The 11,638-nt window shown below is 34.0% G+C and overlaps 2 protein-coding genes across 2 annotated transcripts; one reads left to right on the top strand and one right to left on the bottom strand.

Annotated features, from left to right (window-relative positions):
- Nucleotides 1-2,528: 2,528 nt before the first annotated feature.
- LOC125829776 (probable CCR4-associated factor 1 homolog 6) lies at nt 2,529-4,031 on the top strand. The gene is made up of 2 exons (XM_049508978.1): nt 2,529-2,895; nt 2,992-4,031. The coding sequence occupies exon 2, from the start codon at nt 3,060-3,062 to the stop codon at nt 3,879-3,881; it is 822 nt and encodes a 273-aa protein (XP_049364935.1). The 5' UTR covers nt 2,529-2,895; nt 2,992-3,059; the 3' UTR covers nt 3,882-4,031.
- Nucleotides 4,032-5,386: 1,355 nt separating this feature from the next.
- On the bottom strand, nt 5,387-9,824 carry LOC125829202 (60S ribosomal protein L7-2-like). Its single transcript, XM_049508452.1, has 6 exons — nt 9,800-9,824; nt 9,282-9,481; nt 7,793-7,893; nt 7,569-7,706; nt 5,778-5,880; nt 5,387-5,670 (listed from the first exon to the last, which is right to left on the bottom strand). Exons 2-6 carry the CDS (start codon nt 9,462-9,464, stop codon nt 5,455-5,457), a joined length of 741 nt encoding a protein of 246 aa, XP_049364409.1. The 5' UTR covers nt 9,465-9,481; nt 9,800-9,824; the 3' UTR covers nt 5,387-5,454.
- Nucleotides 9,825-11,638: the final 1,814 nt, after the last annotated feature.

Raw genomic sequence — 11,638 nt, 5'->3', positions numbered from 1 at the left:
AAAATTAAAATTAAATTAAACAATTGAAAGAAATAAAAAGATATTTATTTTTAAATGTACTTAAAAAGTCATAGTACATAACATGTCCTTTAACTTAACTTTAGTTGTCATGTATGTCCTTCAAGTTTAGATGTGTAAAAATAACTATTTAAACTTGTGTAAAGTTAAACAGATAGATAGAGTCGTCCTAAACAATAATTCATGTGAGATACACTCCTCATACATGATAATTCACGTGAATTACACTCGTCCTACATGACAATTCATGTGAGATATACTCATCATACATCACAATTCATGTGAGATAAATTCATCATACGTGACAATTCATGTGAGATACATTCGTCCTACATGACAATTCACATGAGATATACTGGTCCTACATGGCAATTCATGTTAGATACACTCGTCTTATATATCAATTCACATGAATTACACTCGTCCTATATGACAATTCACCTGAGATACTGATCCTACACAACAATTCATGTGAGATACGTACTCGTCTTACATAACAATTCACATGAATTGCACTCGTCCTATATTCACATGAGATGCACTCATACTACCTGACAATTCATGTGAGATAAATTCGTCCTACATAATGATTCATGTGAGATACATTCCTCCTACATGACAATTCACATGAGATAAATTACGGCGTTCTTTTTTCCCTCATTCTCGTCTCTGATTTCACATCCTCTTTTGTCTCAGCTGCCTCAGAAGTTGTGTAGGTAATTGCAATGTAGCAGTTTGTCTTCATAATGAAGATCTCTATTAGGATATGAACTCTTCCAGTTTTGGAAACGATACTGGTTATATATGTTTCCAAATTCACATATCTAATTTTCTCTGTAGGTAGACATAATTGCTTAGCTTATAGAAATAATAAATAAGCTCATATTCAGAAGGCTTATTATAGTTACAAAAATAAGCTGATTTTTCTTTTTAAGAAGTTAAACTAAAATCTAATATGATGAGAGTTGAAAATTAAACATTTATATTGCTTTGAAGTCTCATAATTGAAAAAGAATTGCTTTTGCAAACAAATGAAAAAAACATAACAAGCGAGAAAAAATACATATACTCGTAGTCATTTTTTATTAAGGAAACGAGATTTTGTGTATTTAGGGCATATCAAAATTAATTGAGTCTTACCACGAATATCAATCTGAAAAATTCAGAAACTAAAATATGAGGGACAAATTTTCCCAAATGAAGGATGATGAAAATTTCAAAAACTAAAATACGAGGGACAAAATTTCCCAAATAAAGGCTGTCAAGATCTTATACTATAATGTTTGGTCTTAACCAATCACACGAATACTCCACACTTGATTTTAACTGCTTTTCATAACGTGTTATAATATACAAGTATTATAGTATATATCAACAGTTGGTGGCAGATTATTTTAAAATTCATAAACTTAATATATTCAAATAATACTATTAACTCTTTCATGTCGGTATCTTGTATGTTCAAGAGTTGTAAGACAGTGGTGGCTCAAGCTAATTAGTGGCCTAAAGCCAAACATCTAACTTTTAACTAATTTTTTATTTTTTTTCAATTTTGATATTTAAAGCTATTTCTTTCTTTTTAATATTTTTTGAATTATTTTTTCGATGTTCTTAAACTAAAGATATATATACCAAAATATTTTTTAATCTTGTGATCTTAAACATATCATGTGAAAGTTAATTTTTAAAATTGACCCAGAAAAAGAAACATTCTTTAATGTTTCGAAATAAATTTAAAGAAAATAAAAAATATAGTATATTATTGTATTTGTTAAAAAAGACTTATATTAATTATATTATTACTAAAAAATTGGGACCCTCATTTTTTAAGGCACTGAGTCATCCCTGGTGGTAGACATTTAAAATTCTTCTCTACAACATGGCAAAAAATTTCTTGGTCAATAATAGATCTAATGTGATTTGTGCTGCAATGGTGGAATAAGTTTACTCTTAATTGGAGATTTCGAATTCAAGCTTAAATGTGGAGAAAATTGTCTTGGGAGCACCACCTTTAAATGAATCATGTAATGTGCGATCCAAATTTAATCAGAGATACTCTGAAGATGAAAGCAAAAAAATAATAATAGATGATATCTAAAATAAAAGAGCGAAGATCATATGTGGCTAAAGATTCAACACGCCCATTTCCATTAATCACATCGACTATGATGGTTATAGCTTTACACCAAATTTTCTTTTTACTATTTTTCAGTTTTGATCTATTTTGTGGTTATTAAAATAAGCCTTTTTATTCTTTTACTCAAACCCACATTTCGATTCCTTTCACCACATCCCTCCTATATAAACCCACTTTTCTCACACTCATCAACCAAAAAAAGAAAAAAAGAAAAAAAAAAAACAACCAAAAGTCCAAAACCCTTCAGCCAAAAAAGAAATATCTTAAAAATCCATTTAATATTTAATATTAAACACCAACCGACAAAAAGCTGGTCCCCCATTATTAAATTAATTAAAAAAAAACAGTGTTTTGCAATTTAATTAAAAGGGAATTTACTTCGTCTTCTTCTGTATCAAGTTGTTGCCTTTTGTTTATGCAGAAAAAATGGAAAAGATAACAAAACCATTTCAGATTATAAGAAGTCTTTGGAATTTATAATCAGAGATTTGGAGTTGTGATTGTGAAGGAGGTGGACACCCCTAAGCCCCAGTCCCCACCCTACCCAACCTATCACCTTACGCCAAACAGTACCCAATCTAGAACAAGCTCAACAAAAAAAGAATATATATATATAAACAAAGATCTCTTGTTCTTATCCTTATTCACCGCCTTACATAAATCGTCTTCATAAGTTTAGAAATTCCCAGTTATTTATCATCGATTTATGTTGGAAAGTTCAAATCTTTATGTATTACAAGGTAAGATTTGAAAATAATTGGTTTATCTTATGTGGGGTTTCTGTTTTTATTTCATTTGTTGATAAAGTTTGGTTCTTTTTCAACTTTTTTTTGTAGATCTGGTTTTGGATTTAACGATTATCAAGAAAGGATTTGAGATTTGGTGAAGAAGTTTTTTCTGGGAAATGTCGCTTTTGCCTAAAAGCGACTCGATTCACATTCGAGAAGTTTGGAATGATAATCTGGAAGAAGAGTTTGATTTGATTCGAGAAATCGTTGATGATTATCCGTTTATAGCTATGGATACGGAGTTTCCTGGAGTTGTTCTTCGTCCGGTTGGGAATTTTAAGAATAGTAATGATTATCATTACCAGACCTTGAAGGATAACGTGGATTTGTTGAAGTTGATTCAGTTGGGTTTAACGTTTTCTGATGAAAATGGGAATTTGCCCAAGTGTGGAACTGATAAGTACTGCATTTGGCAGTTTAATTTCTGTGATTTTAATCCGAATGAGGATGTTTATGCTAACGACTCGATTGAATTGTTGAGGCAGAGTGGTATTGATTTCAAGAAGAATATAGAAAATGGGATTGACGCTAAGCGGTTTGGTGAGATTTTGATGTCTTCAGGGATTGTGCTGAATGATAATGTGTATTGGGTTACATTTCATAGTGGTTATGATTTTGGGTACTTGCTGAAGATCTTGACATGCCAGGACTTGCCTGAAACTCAGGAAGGTTTTTTCAATCTGACCAACATGTACTTTCCTGTGCTTTATGATGTTAAGCATTTGATGAAGTTCTGCAACAGCCTTCATGGTGGATTGAACAAGCTTGCAGAGTTGTTGGAGGTTGAGAGAGTTGGTGTCTGCCATCAGGCCGGTTCGGATAGCTTGCTCACAGCTTGTACTTTTAGGAAGTTGAAAGAGAATTTCTTTATTGGCTCACTTGAGAAGTATGCCGGTGTCTTGTATGGTCTAGGTGTTGTTGAGAATGGAGTCCATTGAAGAACAGAAATGTGGAAAAAAAATAAAAATGTGTGAACTACAGAAAGATAGATCTTTTAGTGTTTGTGTGTGCTTATGATGCCACACTATGTAAACTTCTGATAAGAGAGTTTGCTCTTCATTTATGATATCACCCTTCTTTTGGCTAAATTCAAGTGTTACTAGAAAACTACATTCGTGTGCCATTGTTGTTTCAGTTGCTGCATCCATTAAAGCTCTTACTGTCTTTAATATGGTTAAGGTTCATTCTTATTGTCCTGCATTCATGCTATACTGTTGCTAGACATTTTTCTTTATCTGAAGTAGGTTATGTGACAAAAGAGAACACCAGGACCGAATATTCTTTCTTCATAGAGAACTGGTTCAATGTTGTGATATTCAGTTCATTGGAGTCGAAAACAAATGGTACTGGGACGGAGGGAGGTGGTCTTGGTTAACTTTAGATATCTGTTCTGATATCATCGTAATCCTAGCATAAACAAGGAGGAATATATCTGTTGCATTTTAGCTTTGTTTGTGTGTCTATGCAGTGATAGCATCATTTGACAAACTTGCAGTTTGACATTTTGTTGTGAATGATAATCACTTTAGACTTCTAGTTCATGAATCTTTGGACCTATCTCTATGATGTTTGAAGCAGGACATACAAATTCAAGCGCAGTTGTTGCTGGTTTATGTTGTTGGATGAAAATTCAATGCCTCCCCTTGGAATTCTACCAGTGTAACACTAACGAACTCTTGACGTGCTTTTCTGGTTTGAGTTAATAATGGCAGGTCATTGCATCCTCATCTTTCAATAACACAACCATCATCACCACAATATCGAAGACTATTATAAGGTAGTTGAGTGTTGTCTCGCTCTCTTTCGGGGTAGAGCTTGGTTGGTAGATAGTGTAGTTTCTTGTGCTTCGTTTATTGCTTCATTTTGCTTTGTATGATATGTTATGTACCTCTATTATTTGATTTGCCTAGTTTTACCTCTGAGCTGTCTTGTTCAAACTGCCTTTATTATGTGTTACTTGATTAGGATCTTTGAGAAATATCCTCTCCATCTCATCACAAAGTAAGAATAAGGTTTGTATACATTCTTCCCTCTCCTAACCCCATGAGCTGAATATCAAGTGACTCAACGAGGGGCATATGCACTGCCATCAGCCAAATCACCTCAATTTATTCGTGGTTAAATATTCAAACACATGTTGGAAAAAAGGACTCGCACATAGAAATTAACTTTTCCCCATCAATTAGAAGAGAAACCTCATCTTCCGAATCCTCCATGATTTTTTTAACTGCTCTTTTTTCATTGATAATAATGTAGTAGGTACATTTTCGGTGTTTTAACTTCAGCAGTATGAAAATATCTGATTAAGTAGCGGAAAGAAGATACAATGATAACTTTTAATGGCTTGAGACAGAAATAAGCAGCAACCAATTACTAAGCTTGTGAGATACGTGACATGAATGGGCGGAGGAAGGATAGTGATTAAAGTGCTCCCATCTTTTACAATAACCCATACCAAAACTATATTATAACACTCAACAAAAATTTGATCTGGAAACCCGGGTGTCTATTTTAATTCATCTTAGAGATCAACTCATTGATGTGATCCTCACGATTTCCTGAATCGCCACCATCATTGTATCGTTTCTTCTTACCCTGCAAAGCTTTCTCTGGCTTGGTGAGAGCAAAGGGGCATAGAAAGCTAGTGACCTCCTTGAAGTGTGGACCAACACTAGCAATCTCTCTCACAACGTCCTCTAAGCATATAATGCCATACTGGCCCAGTGTCTGCCAAAATAAGTAGTTGAGACAATGCAGGAATGCTCACAAAACAAAGAGTGGTGAATTCAACTATTGTAGTTATGTGATGGTAAAAAAAATGGAAACAAAGGCACCTGTTCAACAATGTCATTGCTAGTCAAAGGCACTCTCTGATTGTCGGTTTTTCCAGAACCTTTCTTGTAAATCAGATCTTTCACGCTCTTCAGATTGGGGTAGCTTCAAAGAAAAAAGCACATTGTTGGTAAGGCGGTTTGGCATCACATGCGTTAGTTTTGCATCATAAGGATCAGTATGTCCTGCCTCTAATTCCTACTAATCCAAATTGAATGTCCTCATCAAACCACACATCGTAACAACAACAACATACCCAGTGTAACCCCACAATTGAGCCATGGGGAGAGTGGTGTGTACGCAACCTTATCCCTAGTGAAGGTAGAGAGGTTGTTCCCGACAAACAAACTACACATCATTATAAGTATAAAGTAGCTCCCTTTAGCCAGTGTAAAGGTGGACGAATGTGACTCCTACGGCTACATAATACATGGCATGGCAGAACTTTCTTGTTTATGTCATAATTTCAAGAACTCATGACTGGAAGATGAACATCCATTTAGAGATGATAGGAAAGTAGAACGCCCAACCTCCAAATGAAGTAGTGGTGTTCGATCAGATATACAATGGGTTAAAGAGATCAAAACTCTGATGTTCCCCTTTTACATGGAGAACTTTGACTATCAAAAAGAGAAACTGAAGATAGAACCTTTTACTTCTTTTTTTGATAAAAGTTAAAGTGAACCTTTTACTTCTTTTAATGGGGAAAACCACCATATACTCATGAACAAATAACTATCCATCTGTTTCAAATTAGGTGTATCTTTTTTACTGGACTTGGAGGTTAAGAAAGAAATGTAGACTTTTGGACCTTGTGATCTTAAACATGTCATAACATTTGTGCGGTTATAAAACGTTTGAAACTTGTGGTCTTAAATGTATCATAACAACTGTGTGGTTATAAAAGATTCTCATTAATGATAAAATGGGAAGTTTAAATTAAATTGCTTCCAAATTTAGAAAGGTGCCTTCCTTTTTTTAAACCGACTAAAGAGGAAACAGATTCACATAAATTGAAGACAGATGGGGATAATGAATAGGGAAAACAGCTATACAAAAGCTGAATAACTAGTTAGAAAATCCAATCAAGGTAAAGACTGCTCTAACCTGGATAGAAGTTAGGATAGTTGGCCATGAGAGAATAAGAAATGATAAGAGGTAATTTAATGTCTTCCTCAAAAAAGATGGTACTCACAACAATAGCATGAATTACAGAAACTTAAGATTATAGTTCCCACAGCATCTTCCTCTATGGCAAAATAATTTTATTTTATTTAATCATTAAAATTGGCACTTCTTGTATTTGTTCCACCTTGTATTCACAGTATTTACTAGAAATTTGCTCGTTAACAACTAATGCTAGCACGGCATGCATGGGTTTCCAATTAGGATATGTATTATACTGAAGCAATATGCATTTTAACCACAGAGAATTAAAAACCATAACCCAATGATTAAGAGACATATATACATTAAAGACTTTCGAGTGGAGCCTAAATCATGCAACATAAACCACGTGATTAGCCCCTTCAGAAGATGGAGGGGGCATTTTTTGGAAATAAATTGAACTTATGTTCTGGTCCCTACTTAGTTACTGGTGCAGATCATCAAGTTACATGAAGTAGTAAATGTGACCAGGGTGAAATTAGGAAAAAACGTTGAAAAGGTCATCCCTCCCAGCAAGCATAAGGTCTGGTATTAATTGATAAGAGGTAAGTGTAATTCAAGGATATCCAGTAAGGAGATGAACTGAGCGAACACCATTGCAGCAATCATAAATTAAGTATACATACCCATATGTGACAAAAGGCTCCACCTTTTGTAGAATCTCCACTGTTCTTTCATTTGCCTTTACAAAGACCCCACTGAAGATTTTTCGCAACCGCAAAGAGTATAAAGCCTTTCTTGTTCTTGGATGCATATCACTTTTCCTGCAGTGAATCACAAATATTAGGACCCTAAGGAAGGCCAAACCAGCCAAAAGAGTATAACTGTGATAACAAAATAATGAACTTACCCTCCAATGCGTATCACAAATAGAAGTTTGGAATCTGACGTAGTCAGTGCTCCCTTGTCTCTTCTTTTTCCCCTTTGTTTCATTTGGACAAGGTCCATCTCCTGAATGAAACAAAGCAAATAAGAAGATCGTAGGCAATCTACACACGATTGAAGTACAATATACAACAAACAATCTACATGACTTGGGCTTGAAACGCAACAATACAATGTTGGTGTCATTCAGAATGTTCAATTTTGTTTAGTGAGAGGCAATTTGATTAGATATAAACTAAGGCAGGACCTTTTTGTCTTTTGAAAAGTGAAATTTAGTAGCCACTAGCCACATGCAAACTTTGTGCTCAAATATTGCAATAATATCCTAAAAACTTGTTGTTTGAGAGTTTGTTTCACTGATGGGTACAACACATTTACTTTTCCTCACTAGTATATGCCCCCACAAAATTGGAGAGATTTGTCTGTAGCCCATAAGAAAAGGTTCGTTCACTCATGCTCCTCAAACTTCACACTTAAAGACTGTGTTGCTTATAGCATCTTTGTTTGCTCCAAGAAGGTTTTATGTTTTGCTTCTATATTTTACAACTTGCCAAGGACAATCTTGTACTTTATAGAAGCACAGATATTGTTGTGTCTTATTGATTCGGAATGTAGAATATCAATATCAACAGAGAGGTTTTTGCCTGCCCAACTCACATTACTTGCTGAATAGTCACAGTCAAATAGAAAGGCAAGTTGAGATTAGTATTTTTTTTAATGACAGTGGCGTTTGGGCTGGTACCTGCTACATCTCACCAGCATAAGGTACCGCATAACTCTGGTGACCAAGGCTTTGTGCAGATGAGAAAAACTCATCTAGTATCTTTTGACTCCACTAAGATTCGGAATGTAGAATATGTTAGGATCTTTGTAATTAGCCTTCCTAGCCCCTCTATGTACGAATTTTTGGAGGTCACCAGCATAGCCTTAATGCTGAGGAATACAACATTACTAATTTCAAAAAAAAAGATTTGAACTTGAAGCCTCATGGCTCTTGCTCACTTCATTGACAACTAGTCTACACTCTTGGAAGCTTGGGATTAGTCTTTGCCACAGACACCAAATTAAGGATAGGTTAACTAAAGTATATATCATACCTAAAGCATATGCATCAAATGACTTATCGATGTCATTTAACTATAGCAGAATACCCAAAAAAGGAATCAAATGGGGATAGAGAACAAATAAAATATACACTCATTGAGAAGGGACAGCAAATGCTGAAGCTAATTGGATAGAAAAAAAAAAGGAAAAAGAAGTTGAAGACAATAGCTAGGGATAGCACATGACCAACTTTTCTATGAAGAATTAACCAGTGTCCTCAGAAGGAATAGGACTTATTAGAAGTTCAAAATTCACCTTTTATACTATAAAAAAAATGTGAAGAAAGATCCTACACTCGAACAAAGTAACCATTGATGCAATTTAAACAACAACTTTAGTTAATCAAATACCTTATCTCTATACTCTCGAATAAACTGCTCGGGCTTCTTGATGACAAAACTATCAGATTTGAGCTTTCTGACTTTCTGTTCCAGTTGGAGTTTTCTTCTGATTGCCCATTCTTCATTGTTCTTCCTCTTCTTCAGAATCACTTCTGGTATATAATTCAGAGGCTGTGGCACCTCATCCGCCATAATCAGCAACACTATCTCTGAGAGAAGCAATAAGCAAAGTTAGAAACCATGCTGCTCTTTCAAGCCCACTACAGTCCTCCTCTTATCACATAATTTTACCAACAAAAAATGCATTTTTTTATGTAGACATGAGCTCAATACTACTAAAGTACACACCAGCCAATATTTAAAGTCATCATCACATGGGGAACACATTAGTCTATTAACAGTAAAATTTCCGTTTTAACATTAAAATTCCAGGAAAAAGTTAAGGTTTTGATATCATGAAAGATTTAAAATTTGGCGAGAGAGCGAAATAAATACAGAGAAAGTGACAAATAGAGAATGAAACTTACATATCAATTACGCCGGCGAAAGTGACGGCGAGAATTTCACCGGAAATATTCAGAGGGGCGAAGAGGTTGAGCTGACGAAGGTTTTAGTAGGGTTTTGGATTTCAATTTGGGTTGCTGGAGACAATTTTTTATTATTGGGCCTTTGGAAATTGGAATAGGAGTCCATAAGGTCAAACTATTCCATGGGTAGCCCGTTTTGATACCTCTTTTTTATTTGTATCCATTTTGAATATGTGGCGTCTAAAGTTAGGTTTGATAAAACTAAACTTCACACAAAAAAAAATTAAAATTACATGAGTAAAACTTTAGGCAAAAATGGTTGAATTTCAATCATTTTTGTTTGAACTTCATCTATATGTACATAAACTCTGAATAGAAATGGTTAAAAGCAGGTAAACATGGTTGAACTAAAGATACATATGACTAAAGTTAGACTAAAAAATTTAATCGGAACTAGAAAAAAAATGACTGAATTTCGATCTCAGAATAATTGAAGTAAAGCAAAAATGGTTGAACTTCTTACTTCAACTATATATATGTGGCTGAACTTCAATCATTCAAGTCAACTCAAACCCTCAACTATGAAGTTAGACTTTCATACCAAATGTTTGAGTTGAACTGAATTCAATGTCTTAAGTTTAGGATTTGGCAAAGTTTCATTTCAAACCTGAAGTGTGAAACTTTAAATTTACGATTCAACTACTAGATAGTTAAAGGTAATTCTAAGATGATTAACTTTTTTTTCCATCAATCTTAACTATTCTTTAAATAGGGATCTTGAAATTGGTTATTTGTGCAATCTCCCACGACCTACGCCACATGATTATGAAATGGTAAGATTGCATGTTTTCCCTTTCAAATGGACTGATTTTTAATTGTTGTTCTTTAAGTGGATTGATCTTTAATTTCTTTCTAGCTAATTATCAAACCTATGCATGATTGGGCATTAGTTTTGAAGTCATGTCCTAACATAAAAACTCATGTAGGGTAAAAAGTGCAAATGTGATATTGGTAAGAACCTATTGGGCCAACCACCACAGGCCCAAATGTTTTCTCCATTTATTTGCAAAGTATCTATCCAAGGCGCTAACTATTTGTTCATGAGTTTCTTTTTTAAGAATTTAGTTAATGAAAGAAAATTAATTGCACGATAGATAGATTCGGGAACTAATTACACAAATTCAAAATTTGCAACGTCATTTTTAAACGTCAAATGTTTGGTGCATTAGAGATGGCCAAAACTGCTGAAAAACTAGCAATTCAAGAGTCATTGAAAGAAACTCCTCAAAATTATATGGTTGGTCAAATGTTCACATCTTATCAAGATGCTAAAAAAATGTTGAGCACATGCTAAAAAAAAGAAAACAAAACTCTCATAAAAAATAAGTGTTAGAGTACTTATTATAAAGAGATATATTTGGAAGCTGATAAGATCCATCCATAAAATACAAAACTGGAGTTGTTATCTCTTTCATTGCAAGCATTTAATTTTTGACAAAAATATATAGATAATGAAATTCTAAACCAATTTAGAGATGTGGATGTCTCTAATCCAATATATGCTATGATTAGACAAAGGAAACCCACTCTTGACACAGACTTGCTTTATAATTTACTTGTGCATTCGACAAAAACTAATATAGGATCATATTATTTTTATTTTTTTATGAATTATCTAGTGTCATAGGATCAGTGGCATAACTAAAAATTTCAAGAAGGGTGTTCAAACTTTAGATAGTAAATTCAATTATTTTTTTTTAGGTTTAAAAAATGCGTGGACACATAAATTCAAATCTGGGCATCGTGTAAGTTTTGAGCAACGCATTGCCATTGCACTAC

The sequence above is a fragment of the Solanum verrucosum genome, unplaced genomic scaffold (genome assembly GCF_900185275.1).
Source record: "Solanum verrucosum unplaced genomic scaffold, falcon-dt-bn FXZP01000102.1, whole genome shotgun sequence".
Taxonomy (NCBI): domain Eukaryota; kingdom Viridiplantae; phylum Streptophyta; class Magnoliopsida; order Solanales; family Solanaceae; genus Solanum; species Solanum verrucosum.
The sequence above is the reverse complement of the archived record's forward strand: the minus strand, read 5'-3'. Positions and strand labels throughout refer to the sequence as shown.

Bases quoted from the DNA above. Each gene is read 5' to 3' on its own strand.
- LOC125829776 (XM_049508978.1), top strand. From the start codon at position 3,060: ATGTCGCTTTTGCCTAAAAGCGACTCGATTCACATTCGAGAAGTTTGG.
- LOC125829202 (XM_049508452.1), bottom strand. From the start codon at position 9,464: ATGGCGGATGAGGTGCCACAGCCTCTGAATTATATACCAGAAGTGATT. The intron at 7,894-9,281 runs GTATTTGATTAA...TGTTTCATTCAG, and splicing joins TTCGAGAGTATAGAGATAAG to GAGATGGACCTTGTCCAAAT. The intron at 5,881-7,568 runs GTATGTATACTT...TTTTCTTTGAAG, and splicing joins GAGCCTTTTGTCACATATGG to CTACCCCAATCTGAAGAGCG.